Source organism: Pogona vitticeps, chromosome 5 (assembly GCF_051106095.1).
Source record: "Pogona vitticeps strain Pit_001003342236 chromosome 5, PviZW2.1, whole genome shotgun sequence".
NCBI classification, from domain to species: domain Eukaryota; kingdom Metazoa; phylum Chordata; class Lepidosauria; order Squamata; family Agamidae; genus Pogona; species Pogona vitticeps.
This window is the reverse complement of record NC_135787.1, coordinates 65,195,116-65,217,966: the sequence shown is the minus strand read 5'-3', so window position 1 is coordinate 65,217,966 and position 22,851 is coordinate 65,195,116. Positions and strand designations below refer to the sequence as shown.

General features: G+C 38.1%; 1 protein-coding gene across 8 annotated transcripts in view; it reads right to left on the bottom strand.

The window, feature by feature from the left end:
- Positions 1-22,851, bottom strand: part of MTUS1 (microtubule associated scaffold protein 1) — a 124,123-nt gene that overhangs the window by 39,331 nt on the left and 61,941 nt on the right. For 3 of the 8 annotated variants that reach the window (XM_020791442.3, XM_020791443.3, XM_078394638.1), the window contains one exon: positions 332-552. In XM_020791442.3, coding sequence (XP_020647101.3) covers positions 332-552 — 221 coding nt within the window. Of the gene's footprint in view, positions 1-331; positions 553-21,097; positions 22,597-22,851 lie in introns of those variants that run through there. The other 5 variants (XM_020791445.3, XM_078394637.1, XM_078394639.1 and 2 more) reach the window with 3 other exon arrangements.

Sequence of the window (22,851 nt, the reverse complement as noted above, 5' to 3'; positions counted from 1 at the left end):
CAAATAATCATGGGCTCAAACTTCAAGAAGCCGGACTGAGGTTGAATATCATGAAAAACATCTTAATTGTTAGAGCAGTACAATGATGGAATCAATTACCTCAGGAGGTAGTGAGTGCTCCAATGCTAGAGGCATTGAAGAGAAAATTTTAGACAACCATATGCCAAATCTGGTTTGATTTGGATTCCTGCACTGAGCAGGGGATTGGACTTGATGGTCTTACAGGTCCACTAAATTATTCCATGATTCTATGAAATAAACTAAGGAAATGAAGGTGAGATGAAAAAGAAAACAAACTAGCTAAAAGCCAATTTGAAACTCAGAAGTTTACCTCAGATTGTAAATGCTGGATCACAAGAGCAAATGCTTCGATTTTCTGATTACTGCTTGCCAAGCATGTCTTCAGTTGCTGGATAATTCTACTTTGGTTTTCATATTTTCTTTTGCTTTCTGTCAATTGCTGTTTTTCTCCTGGTGACTGCACTTCAACAGTTTTGCAACTTTGTACACAAGAAGTCTTCGGCCTCTTCGGCTTATCTTTACCATCAACTGCTAAAAAAAGAACAAAATATGACTCTGAATGTTATGAATACAATATAAAGAAAACTACTATCAAGTCATTCCCTGACAAAGTTATGGTTTTAAGCATTGTTTTGACATTTGCAATAAGCAAAGCACTGTTGACACCCTTCAAAACGAAAACATTTTATTATGTATGTGTGGCAGATTATCAGCAAATAAAAATCTTCCACTGTCACTTTTTGTAATAAATAGTTAGGTTTATTATGCTAGCATAATTTAGTTATACAGTGGGGTCTCGACTTACGAACGGTTCTACATACGAACTTTTCGACTTACGAACCGCTCTCATAGGAATATATGGACTCGACTTGCGAACTTAGATTTGAGTTACGAACTCTTTTCTTTCCTTTTTTAAAAATCTAAGTCATCTTAGGTTAAAAGGAAAAAAGAAAAAATATCCCCCTCTAGTGGCAGAAGGTGGAATAGCAGCTTCCCATTAGTTTCTATGGACAGAAAAGAGCAAATACGGATTAAATGGTTTTCAATGCATTCCTATGAGAAATGCAGATTCGACTTACGAACTTTTCGACTTGAGAACCACCTTCCAATACGGATTAAGTTCATAAGTCGAGACCCCACTGTATCATGTTTTCACATTATTTCCACCATTGGAATGCCTTTCTGATAGAGTACTTGTTAGTTCTGTAGGCATAAATAATGTAAACTGAACAATGCATTTCGCTGCAATACTGCAGACAAACAAAGCATAAAATCTGCACAATAGTAACTTTATTAACATTTCAACGTTCTTAGTAAGAGTTATAATTACAACTGAACACTTATTTCCTCTGATAGTTACAAAGTATGTCCTTTATCTCTCTTGTTCTCTGGTGTTGTTTAGATTTGTACTGAAAAAACACAAACCTTGAAGTTATAGTACCCCTCCACTCCATTAAACAGTATTACTCCATTACTGTTAAATAATATATAAGAAGATAGAAGCCAGGATAAAGACAATGGGTCCCTTCCTTCAATTCCATGCAATAAAGACTGCTTGATGTTTTCATCATGATGCTCATTCACAGACAATTACGCAAAAATTATGCTTTGACAGAAGGGAAGAAATTCTTCAGAACATTGCATATATGTAACATATATACACAAGACACAGAGCTGTATGAGATCTGAACAACTATTTTTTCAATTTTATACACTTGTCCGCTTGAAATGCCCATGAGGAAGAATGAGGGAATTGCCTTGGATGTTAGAATATCAGGGACAGCAAATTTGCTGCTCTCCTCTACCCCTGCTGCTCCACTGTCACTTGTTTTTCCTTCTGGCCTAGCCTGACTCCGCCTGGCCCATTATGCACACAGCTGCTTCCCTGTCTTCCTTATCTTTGTTCCCTTTTTAAGGAAGGGGGGGAAGCCAACTCCAGTATCTCTGCCCAGCTTGTTGTAGTTGTTCATGCAAGATATAGATGTTCAGGTTGCTACTCCCAGTGTTCTGATAGTTTGAAGGCTGTAGGGCCTTCTCCGAGAGCCAGGGCAGGACCATGTAGCACCAGTTGAGTAACCTGCCTTTCACTGCTACCAATACTTGACATGATCTAGGCTGGAAAAAAGTTGGCTTGTTTGGCTTAAGCTTGAGGAAGACTCCTTGTACTATAGTACACCATGGTGTACCATGGCATTACCTGTTGGGACCAGTGAAATCACTTGTGGCTGTGTTATGGCTCCCTCCTCATCTAGCAGGCATGTGTACAGCTGCTGATGCCGCAATCTCCTCCTCTAGCAAGGAGAATGGGAGTGTGATGGTGTGGACAGTTCTTGGCCTCCCAACTCAGGTAATGGGAGCTTTTGGCAGCATAAGCCACTGTAGGTCCTTTTTTTTTAAGGACGAATGTGGGGTAAAGTATTTTAAATAAATAAATAACTTTCAGAATAAAATTTAGACTTGATAGATTTGCATATCCAAGCATAGCATAAAATCTTTAAATTAGACATGGCAAGCAGACCTGATAGCAGTGAGTAAATATGTTACCAGGGGTATGTTGCTAGTCTCTATCCAAGTAAGAATGTCAAATTGGTCTTTCTGTGTTGTTTAAGATTAGACAGTCTTAACCTGGGTGATACTTAATAAGCCCATCACTACAAATGGATTATCTGTCTTTTGTAAGTAGCTAATCTTGGGTACCTTTGAGCTACTTTAAGACCTGACCGACTCATTCTTAAAAGAGTAACATTGCTTTGGGTTCTACATTCACATCAACTGCATAAGGTAAGCCATCTGTGATTTCATCTTGGAACATTTCACTGTTAAAATACACACAATCTCCCCCAAAGAACGCTGCTCATTTTAGATTCATAAATTTGGATCTTATATCCTGTGATAAATGGATAATGTATAATATAAAAAAAGTATTGAGTGGCTAATCAAAAGTGGAACTCAAAAAGCATGCACTGTTTTGCATTCTGAGCATCACTAGAATTTAAAACACTTGCTTATATATGTCAGAAGTGCTCCTCCTCCAGAAACCTGTTGAAATTTACAAATTATTTCAGTTTACTCTAGAATAAGTTTTTTAAAGAATAAACTTGGTTCTTAAGAAGCAAAATAAAATGTAATTTCACATTCCCCACTTCAATTATACCTATAAATTAGGTTAATCAAAGACAAGAAAATAACAAAAGCTAAATATAAGGCCAATAAATCTAAACAGATACATTAAGTAAATGAAATAAGACAAATTATCTATAAATCTTACTGAAATCCAGAAAACTTATCAAGTTTAGTTCTGGAATCATTTGAAGCTGCTGTAATGGTCATAAGTAAGAAACAGAATACTTAGTAGAAATCTAGTGTCCTCTGCCCCTTAACAGACAAAGTTTATCTACTCATCTTGATACACCACGGTGGTCCTACTGTGAATCAGAAAATGCATGACAATAAAAAACATTGGAGGATCTGAAGATGAATAAATCACTGCTAGAATGTTGGAAGTTCAACAGCACTAACAGCAGTGCTAGTCACAGCTTGTGTTATTCCATTCCTTGTGGTATTATCATTGTGTTCTGCATCTCCTCCTTTATAGCAATGTAGTTCTTCATCACACATGCTAAGCTGGATTTGAAATTTTATCAAGCCTTGGAGCCAGAAACTAGGGTACTACTGTGAGTTAGAAATGCTACTTCAAAAGCAAAGCAGGTAATATAATGGTTTAGTGTGCAAAGCCAAACAGAAATATTATTCTGATTCACTCAGTGGGTCTTCTTTAGTTGGGATTAACAACTGATGTAACCAATTAGTCCTAACAGATATGTTATAAGCTACCTTGTTTCCCCCAAAATAAGACAGGGTCTTATATAAATTTTTGCTCCAAAAAACCCCATTAGGGCTTATTTTCAGGGGATTTTTTTTCTCAAGTACAACAATCTACATTTATTCAAATACAGTCATGTCATCTTCTGGTTGCTGCACAATGGTGGAGGGCGGGGTTATGCTTAACTGGGGCTTATTTTGGGGGTAGGAATTATATTACGAACATCCTGAAAAATCATACTAGGGCTTACTTTAAGGTTAGGTCTTATTTTCGGGGAAGCAGGGTATTATTTATATCTCTGTACACCCATGTTAGAATTAGTTCACATAAAATCATAGCATGTTGTACTAGACATCACAACTAGAACTGATTAATTACACACTGTTCGCAGAACCATCAGTTCTATGTCATTAATATGTAGCTGTTTGTGATTAAAAATCCTAACCTATGATGTTAATTGATCCCAGCCTCTTCAGAAGACAGAACCATTCAGATGGATTTTTTCAGAGGGTCTGCAGAAAGGTGCAGAACAGGAAAAAAATATCTATATTTCAGTCTTCAGTATTCTTTCCCCCAGAAAAACTGAGAACAAGAGAGAGATGAATAACCACATGATATCTATTCAGGGCCAGAGGATTGAGCAAGGCTGTGGCCCTGGTAATTTACCACATTGTGGTGCTGGTGCACTCTTATCTCTCCCCACCACCAGTGCCAGTCATCTACCAATCAAAGTTACATAACATGATGCTGGGGCAGTCAATCCCCAGTTCCATCCACTAGTGAAAAGAGACCTTTTTCAGCAATGCATTGCAACCTAGGGCTCCTTATTTTCATAATAAGGCACTTGGTTGAGATTAATGTCAGCACAGAAGAACAGTGGTTTTAAAAATATTAGTTGGGTTTTGAGTTGCAGAACAAAAAATGTCTAAATACCAACACCTGCCAGTAATGTTCAAGTCCTCCCACCTCCACCTCAAAAACACTAGGCTACAATCCTACAATAAGGACTAGGACAACAGAATGATGTGGTCAGATGAGACAATTTTGGAGAGCAATCTAAATATTTTATTTACTTGATCCTAATGGAATGTTAGCTGTCACTCTGGTCACTGCAACATGATAAATCGTTACCTGACAATGTGATATTTCTGTTACAACACTAAGATCTATGAATTTGACCTGCTACCACCCCATCCACTTCCAAATTTGGCACATATTGCACTTGTGGTGAATATAAAATTTGTTCCCTTTCAGAATTTTAAAAAGATGTCTCAAGTCATATTTACTCTTAAAAGTTCTTGTTTCAAGCACATTGCAAATAGATGTAAACATGATCTCCGGCAAGAGAGCTCCAGAGGCCAGGATCTTCTATTTACATTTCTCCTGCATTTTCACATTGTTTCTTTGATCTTTTCTCTTACCAGAGAAAATCTGTTAAGGAAAAAAGATACAACAGTTGCAGAATCCCTTTTAATTATGAACAGCAGAATTGCTCAGGTCAAGAAGAATCCTAAAATGCTTGGGCACTGATTAATGACCATTGCTCTGTTTTCTGAAGATGTGTATTCTGGGCTGGAGGTATATATTTGCTCAGGCTGAATCAACAGCATCATTCTAAAGCCAAGACAAAAATGTAAAACACCATTATGCCAGTGCAAATGCTTTGTGTTTTTTCTTAATAAGATCTGGTTCCTCAACTTATTATCAGATTTGGCAATGTATCAAGCAGAAAATCATTTTATGTAGTACAGTAATATGCATTTCAAACACATTCACATCATCAAGACGTGTGATGTTTGAACTATTCCTCATGTTCCAAGACATGTTTGCCTAATGCATCTTCCAAGTTCTGCATGAGTTGTTTTAAAGAAAAAAAATCATGAGGTACTCTAGCTCTTACAGCTACCTTTATCCTAACCTAGCAAAGGATATAGACTGAAACCTACATGCCTCCCACATAGAAAGCACTAGCTTTCGTTAGCAGATGCCCTCCAGATGTTTTAGAGAAGTGCTTCTGAACCTTGGGTTATCCAGGTGTTCTTGGACTACAATTCCCAGGCTCCTTCACCACCAGCTGTGCAAGCTGGGGTTTCTCAGAGTTGTGGTCCAAGAACATGTGACATATCTAAGGTTAGAAACCACTGTTTTAAATCTTTCATAATCTTCAAACAACACCCTCCGCCAAAATTTACAATGGCTGCGGCTGACCAGTAGCTGTGGCTGCTGGGGCAAAAAAGAGAGCTGAAGTCCAAAACATCTGAAGGCTACCAGGTCAGGAAATGGTTACCCTCACTATGCTTTCGTAGCATCTTTCATTTTCTCTCTCTGGCAGAGAACTACATTTCTTAGCTAAAACAAATAACATCTGAGTTACAGGATTACTGAAACAATTATATAATAGACATTTTTCATAATTCCTCCACAGGAGAAAAAAAAGCTCTAACCTTTTACCTCAGAAGCCTGTAGTGATATCAGTCAGGCAAGACAATTAAGCTGTGTCTTACCCAAAGCCAAAATCTCTTCGTTACTCTCACTCCAGCTTTTAGGTCCACACATGTCATTCCTTCCCAATTTCTCACTGAAGAACTCGAATGTCTGATCTTGGTCATCTCCAGCAACGCAATTCAAATTGGCAGGGATTTTCTGGCTTTTCATCGTTGTTTGAAACAGCTTAATATTAGTCAGATTGTGGCTTACTTCCTTCATCAATGTCACTAGATCAGCCTGCGTGTTTAGTCGCATTTCCATATCCTTCCATGCTTTCTTGATCTCCTCAAGTACGCATTTTATTTCCAGCTGACTGGATTTGATCTCCACTGCAAGATCATCTTTAATTGCTTGATGGATGCTCTTTAAATCTAAAGTTGCTGCAACTCCTTTCTTGAATTCTACCATGCTGTTCAGCTCTTCTGGTTCAGCTTTCATCTCCTCCTGGGTTGATTTAGTTTCTCCTAAGAGCTCCATCACTGTGAAATCACAACTGAAAATCCTTAATTCATGCCTTCCAGCTCTTGTAAACAGGTGGTCATTTCTTGAGAGAATCACTTATTTATCACTAACCACTTATTTAGGTGTCTTTTTGCTAGTTGAAATAATGACATTTGTTCTTTTTTCATTAGCTGAATAAAGGATCTTGATTGAAGTAGAGAGCATCGTCTTGATTCTGACATTCAACCTAATGCAAGTCTTGGCAGGAAAATTCCAGAGTAATAGATGTCTGACATGCCACACCTGGAACAATCAAATTCTCTGCAACTTTTATGTAGGATGTCACTCAAGATACTCTCAGTTATTATATCCATATGTCAGTCAAAAGAATGCATGTGGGTGTTGTCTCATTTGTATGACCTGTTTCTCTTCTTTTGGCAATGCAAGAGATAGTTGAGAGGAATCTGGTCTCCCAGGTAAAGAAGACATTATGAACATCTATGCTGAGAACAAACTACAGACATTTTAGAGATACATTTCCCAAATGGCACCATTACAAATCATCTAATTGTATGGTTATGCTACACTATCAGCATAGGTGTTTACATATGCTATATGAATTCATGGTCTCCCTTTGTGAAACTGCCATCAAAAATAAACAATATTCTGCTAAGTGTACACCATCTAAATGTAACACAACCCAGGACAAGCAATGCCAAACAAGCCTATGCATTTTATTGTTCTCCATTTCAATGTCTGCATTTCTGCTTAGGCCTCCTCAAGCAATATTTCAGGACACCGCTTAAGTGACCCAGGCCCTGAGGTGGAAAGCATTCTGGGGAAAGGAAAACCTTTTCTTTTATTTTCTTTTTTAAACAGCCAGTGCTTATAAAACAGCTAGTTGGAAGACAGTATAGTAAGGGAATATACTGAGAGCTGAACATTTCATAACATTGTGAAAATTAAAATCCTGTAAAGACTAGCAAGTTCATTTATGCCCTAATAGGCTTGAAATTCCATCTTACTTATGGAAGCTATTTTCCATGTATAATATAGCTCCAAAACATCCAGCTGATTCATGAAGGCTGAGTTCACATCCAACAGGATGTGACCCAAGTGTGCAAACAATAATTATTGCCAAGCTTTAAAGACAGATGGGAAGTTCAATATAAAAGTAGTTCTTAGGTATGTAAATATACAATATCATTTACAATATTGCTCATTATTTAAAAAACAGTAGAAGTTTAAGTTTACATATGCAAAATAACTGAGCTGGAAAGACAAAGGAATCTCACAAAGAAGTAATTTCCAAAATTTGTCTGGATTGTAATTATGAAAACACACACTGAAACACATTTGCAAAGAAGTAGCTGTATCAGTTTGTCTCAACATGTTGGTAAAAAAGGAGAGAGGGGCAAATATTGTAACGCTTCTATTTCAGATGAAATTCATTTTGAGCCACAATATCTCCCACAGAAGTAAACCCATTTGGCTATAAAATGTAAGAATATTTTGCCTCCCCCCTCTCTCTTTATCAAAATGCTGAAACAAATGTATTAGTCTTAAATGTGCCACCATATTTTTGTTTTTATTTTACTTTTTTCCAGTGACAACCTTCTTTCCTCAGCACACTATAACATGGATGTGGACATGAAAATCCAAAGTGAAGAGACTGAAAACCAGATTATATTATGTACAATGTTCTTCTGTCTTTTCTGCTGAAATGAAATTTAATTTCTATGCATAAGAATTAACAAAACTGCAATGTGAACTCAAATCATTCCTTCACTCAAAGAGCCTGCTGAGAATACTTATAAAAGACTTAAAATATTTTTACCCCACCTTTCTCCTTAATAAGAACCCAAGGCATCTTACATCATTAAAATACAATATTCAAAAGTAAATATTTAAAGCACTGAACAAACACATTTATAATTTAGGAAATAATTTAAGAAAGCTGAAGCAGATCAGGTGAGGAGTTCATTGTAACAGCTGATGGTGGGAAGGAATCATATTCAGCCAACAACATGTACATATGATTTTGGACCAATTCCAAAGTTAGTTACACAAGTGCTTCAGATGAGCTATATCCTCCATTAATACTTCAAACCGATAACATTACTCCAAGGTTACTGTGGCAGACATATTGGCGCATATTAGCAGCATCTGAGAGCATTGCAATAACTGCAAAAGAGGCAGTAATCATTTAATTTTCAAATAAATGGCTGTATTCTGAACCCTCCTCTTAAACCATCATTTTCTAAGCAAACAACCATGTCCCAATTATCACATTTCTTTCTGGAAGAGCAAAAATTAACAAGAATTCATGTGTTTAATTCTTATTGCCAAAATACTTGTCTAGCTTTCCTAAGTGTCACTTCTATCTATCCTTCAATGCTCAGCCACTTTCTGCTGTCAAATTATACACTAAAACCTTGTTTTTTCTCTTTGTCATACCCAAATTGATCTTTCCCTTTTACCTCCCCCCCATTTTCTTTGTACAACACATTTTAAAATGCAGGTCTGCCCAGACATTTACATTTTCTAATTTTTATCATCCATAAACTGGGACCTTTCTCTGTGCCGTGTTGCATTTGACCACTGTGCACCAGCAAAGTTCTCTGAGGACTTATCTCAAGTGCTGGAGATTAATCTCCCACATAGGGCTGAAAATAATGATGTGATCAAAGTTGGCCGAGGCAAAGTTCTAGGACCTGATCCATCAACTGCTAGAATGCCATGGTGGGCACATGCAGGCCAAAGGGGATATTAGTAAATAGGTACAGCCCTTTGGGTACTGGGAAGGTCATATTTTCCTTATCCCTTCCCCAGGAGGAATCTCCTAATACTGTGAAATCAAGAGAGGTGAAGAACTGTGTCTCCCCTAATCTCTCCAGCAACACATTGACCTGAGGCATCAAATATGTACCGAATGTTGACACCTTGTTGAGGAAGCAGAAGTCAAAGCAAAATCAAATACTACCATTGGGCTTTGGAACTAAGACTGGCTGATTCCTCCATGGGCTATGGGATATTTCTATGACCCCCTAGGCAAGGCATACTATCCACTTCCTCTTCTATGACTTGCTGCAAGTGCTTTGGCCACACCCACTCCAGAACTCTTATCATGGACTCCTGGATCATTGTTGTAGCTACACTTTTGGAGCAGCTAGGCCCTCCCTAGGGCCTCCTTGACCAGGTCAGTGGTTATTCTCAAATGGTCCCACACATCCAACACTTGCTGAACCAGAGACTGGGAGTTGTTGGGCCCCTCTTTCCACCATTCGTCAAGCAGGTCTAGGCCAACAGGGCTGTCGACCATACAACAGATGAAAGGGAGAGAAGCCTGTGAAGGTCTGTGGAACTTCCCAGATGGCAAGCATGAACAGTGAGAGAAGGAGGTGCCATTGCTGAAGTCTCTCTTGCATCAATTTAGAGAACATACCTTTCAAGATCCAACTGAACCACTCCACCAGATCTGGGGATGGTAAACAGACGTCTTCACATGCTATATTCCAAGGAGGGGACACATCTATAGTAATAAATTTGGGCAACACAGCACCCAAAGAGTGATAGGTGTGCCTTCTTCAAGGTTACCATCACCTGGCTACATGAGATGAAGCACTGCCATTGGATACTACATAAAAAACCATTGCTCAGGATACTGCCCCCATACATTTTTTGTTCAAGCTATTTCATAATTGTAATTCTGTGCAACAGATTATAGCATATAAAATGGAAATATTTTCTCATAGACTGTAGCTGTTCAGAATCTCAGTGTTTGATTTAAGGCAAGAGTGAGCATACTAATGACACATGAAAGTGCCATATGAGCAGACCATTTGCTTTGTACCTGTTTGAATTGCTGTGTCTAAAACAATAAAAACAAAAAAGTAATGTGTTGTCAGGCCAATTTTAAATTTATGAAGACTCTCTTAGGGGTTTTTTAGTGAAATGGTTTACCAATCCCTCCTTCTGGTGGCACTTAGCTTGCCTATGATCATATTTAACCCCATCAGCTATGCATACTTTAGGTGATTCTCATATGGCTCTTCTCCCAGGAGAAACAGTTAAAATTCCGGCAGATTAACATTCCTGGCCCCTGTAAATTGAGCTGTAGCAGCACTATTTAAAATTATAGGCCATATTTTTACCTGTGTCAGAAATACAATTCTAAACAAAATTCCACATATTGTAAAACACTATTTCCTCCCATATCCAAGATTAAACTTTAGGGCATTGAGCCCACAGACTTCTCCAGCATGACCTACAACGCCTGATTACATTTCAAATTAATAGGAAGCTGGCCACAAGGGGTGATCAAAGCAATGAGATCAAACTACCTTGCCTACATTGACCTATAAACTGACTCATATCCCAAGTGAATGGAATTTTGAGGTTACCCAATAGCAACAAATTGCAGGGCTCAGAAACTGCAATGTTGGTGTATAGACATGGAGCTGATGGTTTTAGTACTGAATCTTTGCAGGAGTCACAGTTACTAATTTGGTTGTTGGGGTAGCCACACAACCAATCTGAATTAATTATTTCTGCTTTAGTAGTTCTCACTGCATTTAAAAGGCACTACAGCAGTGTAAACTAAGAGCTATGGTATTTCATAACTCAGTCTTGTCTCTATTAGTTCCTTTAGGTAAAGGTTCCCCTTGACATTTAGTCCAGTCGTGTCCGACTCTAGAGCGCAGTGCTCATCCCCATCTCCAAACCACAGAGCCAGCGTCTGTCCGAAGATAGTCTCCATGGTCACGTGGCCAGCACAAGTAAACACGGAATGCTGTTACCTTCCCACCGAGGTGGTACTTATTTATCTACTTGCATTTTTACATGCTTTTGAACTGCTAGGTTCCCAGCAGAGCTGGGACAAGCGACGGGAGCTCACTCCGTCACATGGATTCAATCTTACAACTGCTGGTCTTCCGACCTTGCAGCACAGAGACTTCTGTGGTTTAACCCGCAGCACCACCACGTCACTTTAGCCAGGACTATTTAAAGACAATGTAGTTTGTGTTGTTCCAAGGTTCTATACAATCTTTCAACTAATAAAAGAGATTGAAATGACTGAAGATCAGTTTGAAGCAGACTAATTAGTGCTACAAAGAAATTCTCCTGAGTTTTTAATGGATGGTTTTGCTACACTAATACCCCGTTTCCACGAAAATAAGACCTAACCTGAAAATAAGCCCTAGCATGGTTTTTTAGGATGCTCCTAATATAAGCCCTACCCCAAAAATAAGACCCAGCTAAGTGAAACTCCGCCCTCCTCCATTGTGCAGCAACCAGAAGAAGATGACATGAATAAATGTAGATTGTTGTACATGGGGGAAAAATAAAACATCCCCTGAAAATGAGCCCTAATGTGTTTTTGGAGCAAAAATTAATATAAGATCCTGTCTTATTTTTAGGGAAACACGGTAGGAATCTACTAAATCACGTCAAGGCCATGTTGCTTAGGGGACTGGGTTTGTGTCTGTTTCTAGCTGTTTCTTAAAGCATACATCAACAATCTTGCTTGTTTAATTATAGGGGGCTAGAATGGGCATCTTGTTTATTCCAATTCTCCATGCAGTTATCTAAGTCCTGAGGCTAAGTTCTAGGGTAATAAATGCACAAGAGAACCTGCCCTAGGGAGAGAGTAACTCCTTATACCTCTATAAATTTGGCCATACTAACTATTTAAACGCCAGGACAAGACTCAGAATACTGTCCACAATGTGAATTTGTGACCAATGTGCTTAAGTAAAAGTTTAGCATTGAAGTATAGGGTATGAAGTGTAGGAAACGCCAGGGAAGCAGATAATAATTATGGTTGTTGTGGGTTTTTCAGGCTCTTTGGCCGTGTCCTGAAGGTTGTTCTTCCTGATGTTTCGCCAGTCTCTGTGGCCCGCATCTTCAGAGGACTGGAGTAGGAACTCTGTCCATTCTCTGTTGCAACAACCATTAGATCCCGGCCATGAAAGCCTTCGCGAAAGATAATAATTATGTTGTTTATCCCTGATATCAACATCCTGTTCTAAAGATTGTGGTTTATCACATTTCTGGCTTTTCCTTCCAGAGCAGCAAGAGTCGTCCATGCTCATCTTATACCTGTTAATCCTAGAGATACACATTTGAACTCAGCTTTTCTCAGTTCAAGTCAACAGTTCTATCGGCGGCACATTAACTAACAACGTCTATACCATTCATGAATCCTGGTTTTTATTTCAAAATGGGCCAGCCATTTTGTAAGAAACTAGTGCAGTTCTTAAGCAGCACACATTTTCCTTAGTGTTAGTAAAGAAAGAACCCACATAATAAAGAAATACAAAATTCAGCAACTGCTTGAACACAGCCAGCACGTCATGCTCTATTGTGCATAGTTTCACTGACAATTTTATGACATAACAACACTTCAGAGAATGTAAGAGAAAATGTACTGGACAAACAGTGTCTTAAATCCAGTTTCTACAACTATGCCCATGGAAGGCTGCTATGTCAGCAGCAAGGCATGATTTTCAGAAAGTGATTTTCAGACTTCCTTCCTTATTGCAACTCCCACAGCTTCCACAAGATGAAACAGATTACGCTAGAGCCGTGAGAGCTGCAAGACAAAGCAGGCCATTCTAATTTTTGAAAATCATCCCCTGCTAGTGACATCACTAGTCTTTTTCTAGCCTAACTGCACAAACAGGATTTCAGCCAGGTAATCTGTTTCAACATGGACCAAACCAGTTCGAATTAGTAACTGACTTTCTAGAAATTAAAGCATGTTCTTTAAAACCTATTTAGCAACACAATACAATTAGAGCAACACTGTGGTAGGCTGTATGAACAATACGTAGCCTGTGAATTGTTATCTTCCTTTTAAGTCCCTAACACGACAAACATATGAAGTGATGGTTCACAAGACCTCTGTATCCACAGAGCCTTTGAATCTACCCACCTACTTAAAATTGCAACCCAAATTAATTGTAGAGGCTTGTGTTCAACTTAGTACAGTCTGAATCATAAAGAGCTGATACCCCCTGTGGTAACCTAAGATCCCTGTGCCATACCTTTCAATACAGATACTCTGTCAGTGCTGCAAAATAAGCACCTAAGAAGGAAATTAAATATTTAATTGAAGGATGACTCATGTCATAGGCATGGTTCGTTCCCTTCAATCAGGTTGGTCAGCTATTTAGGACTGAAATATGTTTATAAATGTATTTGAATGCCTGTGCATCTCCTAAATTTGGAATAGCTTTCAAATCATAAAACTAAAATATCTCAGGTGGCTTGCCAGAAGCAATGCCTGAAGCATTCAAAACAACCCTTGGAATAGTCTGCAATCCTATACCCACTTATAATGAGCATAACTCAGCTGAACTTGCTTTCATGTGGTTCTATATCTGCACTGCACAAAGACACTGGCAAGAGAGAAGCCAGCATGTCCATTGAGCATGACAAGATGATTGGCTCCACTGCAGAAGAGTCTCGCAGCTCTTATGCGCACTGAGGCCTAGGGTAACCTGGTTGGGTTTTCAATGTAATGTACTGGAAACTCCTCAGCTATCTCATGGGCACACAAGATGCACAATGTTACATTCTCTGACAATTATGCTTCACTTTCACTCATTACAGTACGAATATAAAGATGTCTAAGAACAGATAGAAAGCTAGAATTTTCCCATTCATTTGGAATTCAGCACATGAGTTTCACTCATAACAGCAGTCAGCATTCATTCAGACTTTGACTTGGGTAGCAAAAGCCAGGGTATTATGCTTGATGAATAGAAATAACATAATCCAGCAAAACCTAAGCATTTTAAGACACCATAATTTTGATAGGAAAGAGTTAAGCATATGTTCAACTTCTCCCCGAAAATGTATTAAATTACATTTGATATGAGCAAGTGTAACTTCAGCAGAATCAAATCCAGAGAGAGAGGATATACACAAGGGTTTTAATATAGATAGTAAGCAAATACATAGCACAGATCTGTGCCAGATTATTTAAAGCAAGCTATTTCCGACTACGTAGGATGTTCATTTTCACCTTGGGCCATCAACCAAGAACTGTGAGTAAAACCGCATCCAATTATTGCAAGAACTGGCTATATTAAAACAACCTTTACTTACATAAATAGAGAAGTAGTTTTGGTACATGTTCTTCAACAAAACATTCTCAATACAAAAAAAGGGTTGGTTACGTACCATAAAAGGCCATTTAGGTCTGCAAGGAAAGAGACTAGTGTAGGTTATTCACTGTACTGCCTAGGCAAGACAGGGTTAAAACTCTGAAAATCAGAGTTTCTACTGCACACACTCTGTTCCTCCTCCAGTTCCTTCCCTGTCTTTGCTTAGGTCAAGTACTGTACTCTGTTTGCAGGGTTGTACTGTAGTTTATTGCTTTTAACCTGTTTCTTTATCTTCTTTCACCTTTCTATTCACCTTGAGCCCTCTTAGCTCCTGTTCCGCCTTTCACTGCCTTTCAGAAATCTCAGTTTTGTTCTACTCTGCACCTTAACAAAAAAAGTAATTCCTTTTTTTTTCACCATGTCCCAAGTAATCAAATCTGGCAAGGCTACTGCAAAAGGCTCAAAGACTGCCCTGGAGTCAGGCAAGTCTTCATTAATCCTGGTAGGCAAGACAGTAACATCACATCTGCTGAACCTTTTTTTGGTTTAATAGAGCAATTTCTCTGACTACTATGTCAACTTTTTCCTGAAAAGAGAGAGAGAATAAGACATTTTCAATATAAACAGAGCCAGTCACTCAATGAACTACTAGTTCATCACCCCATCGCATTTAAGACTTTTTACAGCACCAATTTCTAGCCAATTTTTAAAGTGTACAACCAAAATCACATTTACTAAATGAGAGTTGAGATAAGCAGCTTGTGGCACTCCAGACATTGTTGGTCTGGTTTTCATCAGCTTTAGCCAGGACTGCTAATGGTTACAGACCATGGGAACTGCAATTTAAATCCTGGAGTGGCACACTTTCTCCTCATTCTTGCACTAAATGTAGCAATTATTCTTTCTTTTCTTTTTTTCTATTAAAGCCTCAAATGGTCAAAAGCCTCCAGTCAGATTGAGTCAAATCTTCAGCTAAACTGCTACCAGCAAATCCTTAGCTAATAAGTTGGTAGCTAAACTGAGTCAAGATGCAACCCTGAAACGTGCAAAGGAAATATTAAATTACTATAAGCATTGCAGAAGAGTGAAGAAAGGATTACAACAGCAGAAATCATTCTAGTATGTGACAGACCAAGGTTTTGCCTATGTCACCAAGACTGACATGACAAACTGGACGTGGGAGTTCCCATGGGTGATCTCACATGCTTTAAAGAGCTATTTTGTGATTTCTATAATATTTCTTCAGAATCCATCCCTCTCAAAGTTCTTCTGCAATTTTAATTAGAAGTTTGAGCTTGCTACTCTTCTTCCCATTCTTCCCATTCAGCATAGCAACAGCAATAATGAGCTCCTAGTTATTTCCTGACCTTCATAAAGAACAAACTTTAATTACAAGTTTTTTCTCATATTAATGTTTCACAGCTACTGCTATTGGAAAGATACACTTCTTACTATATAAGCATCATGACTGGTAATTATTTAGAGTATGAGTTCCAGTGACAATACTGCTACATGAGACTGCAGCACAGATATTGTGCAAATTAGCATTTTATAAGGCAATTCTAAAAATGGGGTTCCTCAAACAAAAAATTATAACTTTGAAATTGGACCATACATTAGCACCAAAATTGTCACAGATGTAGCAGTAAGTGGGCTCTTGCTATGTGCCAAAGTATGGGTAAACAGTTTTTGGCTTATGATTTTAAAAAAAACACCTATTTTACTCTCCCCATACAGTAACTGGCAACCTTTTCTGACTGCAGATTTAAAACAGGTCAAATACACTGAAAACACCAAACTTACTTATCTTGAAAGAGAATGGTCAGTCCCAGCTGCTTTTTTATTTGGAAGAAATTCAAATTTCAAGGGGGTTAAACTTAATCTGAGAAAAGTGATTTGGGAGTAGAAAAAATTCTGACTTTCTGGCTTTCTTATCAGCACAAATTCACTGCCATTCACATTTCTTACAAAACAGCCCTCACAATTGCTTTTTTGTTTGGGTGAGAAGTGGTCAAATGGTGAAAAAGGAGTCAGCTTCTGGGAGTTTCCCTTGTGTGGTGTCATTTTGTGAAAAATAGTGAGCACAAGAGGGTATCTTGTAGACCATCTAGACTGCTACCACCGGAGTTGTGAACATTCAGGCTCCCCTTTGTTACCCTTTGGAATCCTTTTTCCTATCTGCAATGCGGATACAATATTCCGCAGCAATATTGAGCCATTTCCTGGCTTTTTGAATCATGGGTACTGAAGCACAATATCCTACATGCATACACTAAGTATTTGTTTAAAGAATGGAAATACATTCCTATGACATCTATGACACTAACAATTTGGCAGATGTGTTGTTAACTGAAGCAGAAATTTCCTAAGAATGCCATATGCCATTTTCCACTGTTAACCTGACTCAGTTGAATACATACAACAAATAATTACGCATGCTTCCTTGAAAACTGTAGCTGCATAATGAAGTGTGTTGTAGCCATCTACATTGTTGTGACCACCCAGCCCATATCTTTTGGATGAATGCAAAAAGTAAAGCTCTTTGTAATTATATGATATGTACAAGGAGCCATGTCTTCATTTTCTTGGACGAGATTCACCAGACTTCCCTTTTCTCTCTTACATATATCCAAGTAGAAAACACTCATAGTACTTCATTTGTGATGGCAGTACTTATATCAGTTAGCACTTTTAAAACATGCAGAAACATATCCAATCCCTTTCTAGTATCTGCTTGTATATGTTTTAAAAAGGAGAAGCTACATTAAAAGATAACAAACCAGAACAGATGCTGCTGTCAAGCTGAAGGAAGAAAAAACACTCTTATTTATCAGAAGCCTCTCAGATGTAGAAACAGTACAGGAAGGTGAAAATAAATATTATCTAAAGATGCTTATCTATTCTGCCATATCAGTGATGAATGAAGAAGTTGACCCATGCATTTCTATTCACTCCTTCAGCACACAAATATTTGTTGGGTCTACACAAATGCTTGACATTTCAATGATAGAATTTTGAGACAGAATTCATATTTTGCTAATAGTTTAAGTGTCTGATGTTCAAGGAAGCTTTTACATATCAAAGAATCCTTGCAACATTCTAGAATATCTTAAGATCTTTTTTAAGAAAATAATTTATATAGAATATTTACTCTGAAAGCAAGACACAGCCTTCACAGCAGTCTGCTCCTATAATATTCTTAAATATATTTAAAAATGACATCACACTTCTTGTATATGAATATATTCTACAGTACATCTTGATACTAAAATGTCAGTACTACAAAAATACTTTCAGCAACATCAGCCTGATCAAAACTTAAATTATTAGCATTGTCCTGAAGCTATGGTGCTTGGACCAAATTCTCTATGCAAGCTTTCAGTCAAAAAAATCTCTTTGTTGGACATGATACTGTATTACAAAAAGTGGGGATGGGGAGTCATGATATTAGTAGTGTGCATGTCATCTACGTATAGTGGGGCATATCAGGTATTAAGATTTCATGCTAAAAGGTTTTTGCTAGGAACATGGCTCAGTGGCTTAAGTCTCTGGCTGCGGAGCCAAAGGTTGGGAGTTCAATTCCCCACGATGCCTCCTTGAGAGAGGCTGGACTCAATGCTTCATAAGGTCCCTTCCAGCTCTGCAGTTCAAAGGTTGCTGTTGTTAAAAAGCAACAGTCTATACACCACTGGTTCCCAGAAATCCTGGCCAGCAGAGTTAATGGCAAAGGCTTCTGTGAGTTTTAGTCCAAGAACATCAGGGGAACTCAAGGTTGGGAACCACTGCACTAGAATCTTTACTTGGAAGGTTCCATAGTCTCCCTTCAAACCAAAGCTGTCCAGTGCAAGGTGCACTGATACTGTTTAGGAGAACACCAGGATGTCTTGGGCATTTTCTGTATTGTCAGGGCTGGATAATTATTTTAGCTGCTGGATCACTTCAAATGAAAAACTGACCCATGTAGCAAAAAACTCACTATGGGAATTCCACCATCATAGTATGGAAGTATACATTATTCAAGTACAGTACTGGCTTAGTCTTTAACTCTCCTGATCACTTTTCTGTTCCGGCCATGTTGAACCAAAGCATAATTGAACTGCTTGGTATAAGTTAAATGATGTTGTCACTTCATACAGAAAGTTTCCTGGCACTAGAAATCCAGGGTAAAACACTAAAATACCAGTTACATTATGAGGGGTGAAATGTAATGCTACTAATTTAGGATTTGCAAGTATCCTTAAATAACTGGATGGCACATTTTTATGTTGATTAAAGACATGTTGATTAAATTGATGTTGATTAAATACACACAAACCAGGAACAACTGTTGGCATTGTTGCAAAGGCAATGTTCCTCTTCTTTCATGTAGAAGAGCTGGCCTTTCACGATGAATCCTGCTGTGACACAGGCTGGCACCGTTGTAAGATCAATATAAGAGTGGGGAATCATCTGTATATCATTAGTTACAAGCATTACTAACTTAATGTTGGAATATGTAACTCAGTTTTACATAGCAAGAAATACTAAATAAGTTTTATTTCCTTAATTCTTCACTATCTATGTAATAAGATGCACACCAATCATGCTCTTGGTGGAAAAGATGTTGCTGCTGCATGTATGGATCAAATTCAATGCATATAGGCTCTCCTTCCACCCCGAATCCCAGCTACTTGTATGTCTTTCACCAGCCAAGTGTCTTTAGCTGCAGCCATGACAGAACAGGCTTTTAATGCTTGAATCTGATTTATTTGAAAACATCAATTGTATTTGCCCATATGCTCAAGAAACAAAAATTCAGATAACTTGATGTAACTATTATTTGTGCATTTAAATAACTTAAACAACGGTTTTAATTTATTATGAGCATTAAATAGTTATAAATGTAGTACAGTTATCCAATATGGATCATACATAGACTGTATTTAACAACTGCTGCAATCACATTTTGAAAATTTTGCTGAAAAGGATGTGCATTCTGTAACCATAACCATGGTGATATAACCATAAGCACAAAACACTTTCTATAAACAATTGCCCAATTCAAGCTATTGAGCCAATCACATTGTATACATATCTCTTTGCAGATGTTCGGTTATTTTATGTTTGCACCCGGCACACTGTGCTCCACAACATTCACCAACTGACTAGCTATGTAGTAAAGTATTCAGAAAATGAATGTTAACTGTTTCAAATCACCAGTGCTGTCCACGTTAATGCTTGGATTTGCCTAGAAAACATTCAAATCTACAACTACTGGTCTCAGTTGTGATTATGAGCTTAGTCTCTGCTAAGCAACTGCAAGTATCTTTGTGTGAGTGTGCGTGCGTACATGCATGTGTGTGTGTGCACGCACAGAGGAGTGAGAGATAAAGCAGGCATGCGCATAGGCAAGCTGATTTGCTTGTCAAAAATACCCAAGGGATAGAGAAAAAAAATGAGTTGCAAGGCTAAAAAAGAAAGAGGCAAAGGAAGAGAAAATCACACAGCTTGCCTTAAACTGCTTGGGAATAAGATACATGCTTTTAAAAAAAGAAGACAATTATGTATATTCCAAATATGTCATAAGTCTATCACATGCACTATTTTAATACTATACAGTTTTCCTAAAATACTACATCATGAAAGCACATTCCCATAACTATACTTTCATTTTCCCAACCACTGAACTAAGAAACTAGATCTTAGAATTTTTCTCATTACCTTTCCAGGAACTGTACTTTTTATTTTAAATGGCTTGTTTACATACACAAGACCTAAATTTATATTTTAAAAATGCAGAATAATTTCTACCCCACAATCAGAGGAAATCTTTCATACTTCTAGACACTGTTAGTATGCTAAATACATTTTACAACTGTAAAGATACGGCTTTAGTTAAAATTGTTACACCTAAAACCCTCTAATATGTCAAAATTTAATAGGAAGAATAACATTATCCTAATGTTTTTCCAGTTATTAATAGATAAGGCATCTGTCAGATTAACATCTCCCTCTCTCTCTCTCTCTCTCTCTCTCTCTCTCTCTGTGACTCACACACATACAAACACACACACTGCTCTATTAGTGAGAAAAATGATGGATCTGAAATGCACAATTTTCTAAGGTCTAATTCTGTGTGAGGGAAATAGCACCCAGAAAAAAACCTATGTGCTATTAACCGAAGCAGAAGTAAACAAGATGTCTCCCCTGTAAATGCAGAAAAATTACTAACCTGCATATAAAGTAACTGTGCGCTTCCTACATCCAGAAGGAAGATGGAAGTTTTGGAATAATCCTTTCGAAGTAAGTCGAACACGCATGTTGGATAAGGGGAATTTTGATGCCCAGAACATGTTTCCTAAGCAACTGGATGGGAATCAAGCAGGAAACAACCTCCATGTACCGTCACATACTATATTTATAACTCAGCTTTGAAGGCACGCAAGTAGTTAGTCCCCTCTCCCCACACAAAAAAAGCAAACAACCCTCAGAACATCACAACACAGCAAAAGCCTCCCTTGTTTCTTCACTGAGAAGTTCCACAAACAGATTAAAATCCAGGGGAACCCAAAAAGGCAGATATTATATATCCACAATGTAAATGCTGCTGGCAGCATCTACCCTCGCCAGATGCTGTAAAACAAAGCTCAGCCTCAGAATAAAACTGCTCTGTGATTACGAAGACAAGCAGCCGCTGAATTACATCACACTGTTCGTGTTTAATCTACTGTGGGACACGGTAGGGAAGGAAAGCAGAAGGAGGGGGAGGACGTGGATTGTCTCCCTAGCTGAATGTTTCATCTAGCAATTTCACGGCTCATGCCACATTCCTCCTTCAAGAGCACTAGAGGGGAGGAGATTTAATGTTCCATAACACAGACTTCCTCATACAATCAAGAAGTATTTTATTCATCAGATTCTATTTTCAATACACTATTGTGAAATAGCATTGCCCAGCAATGACGATCAGTTGCATTTCAGCACTTTCTAATGAGATACTGACAGTTTTGTTATTTATCGCAGTTCTTTACATGTGCACTTGAAACTGCCAAAGACAGCTTTCACCTAAATGCAGTTAAAAGAATATTCCTAAATAGAAGGCTTTTGCACCTTCCTATCACTTCAGAATTGACTTGACCTAGCAATAACCAATACTGAGTAACCAATTACTATAATACAGGATGGTTGTACTCAGTTGAGATCAAAGGTGGGAATTATATGGCAACAATCTGTATGCTCATTTTTGTGAGTCCTCAGACTTTCCTCCAACCGAAAAAAAAATTGGACAAAGAAACCCAAAAGAGAATCACTAGTCCTGATAGACTGGACATTTTTCCTTAATCAAGGTATGGGTGCTATAATGTGTAGGGGAGAACCTTCAGGTGTTTTTTCCAAAAAACGAAATTAATTCCAAACATATTCAAGTTAGAGAAAAAGAAAAACAATCACAATTTGGAAGAGGATATCACCAGGATCCAGGGCTCGCCAACCTCTGCAGGGCCACAGATTGCCCACCTTGGCATCTTGAGACTTAACTGTTGTAATAATCATCATCATAGTCATCATCATCATCAGGAATCTGACTTATGGTGATCCTTTCCAGGATTTCTGAAGTGGAGAATACTCAGAAATTGTTTACTATTTGCTTTTTCTAGGCACACCCTAGGGCTATGCAGCTTGCCCAAAGCCACACAGGCTAGCTCTACTCACAGGAGGCACAGTGGGGAATTGAACATACATCCAAACCACTGAGCTATCCAGGCAGTGATCCATTCTAAAATGGTCTAAATCTAATTTTTCAGATATGAAAAAAAAAATCAAAGTGCAACTGATAAAAAACAATGCTGAGTGAGAGCATGGAGCGATCATGAGTTCTAAAAACAAAAAACTGGGTCATATAACAGAAATTAACATGTGAGATATGCAGAAGGCTGTGGCTTCAGTTTCTTTTTTCACATGCTAACCTGACAAACATAGGCAACCTCA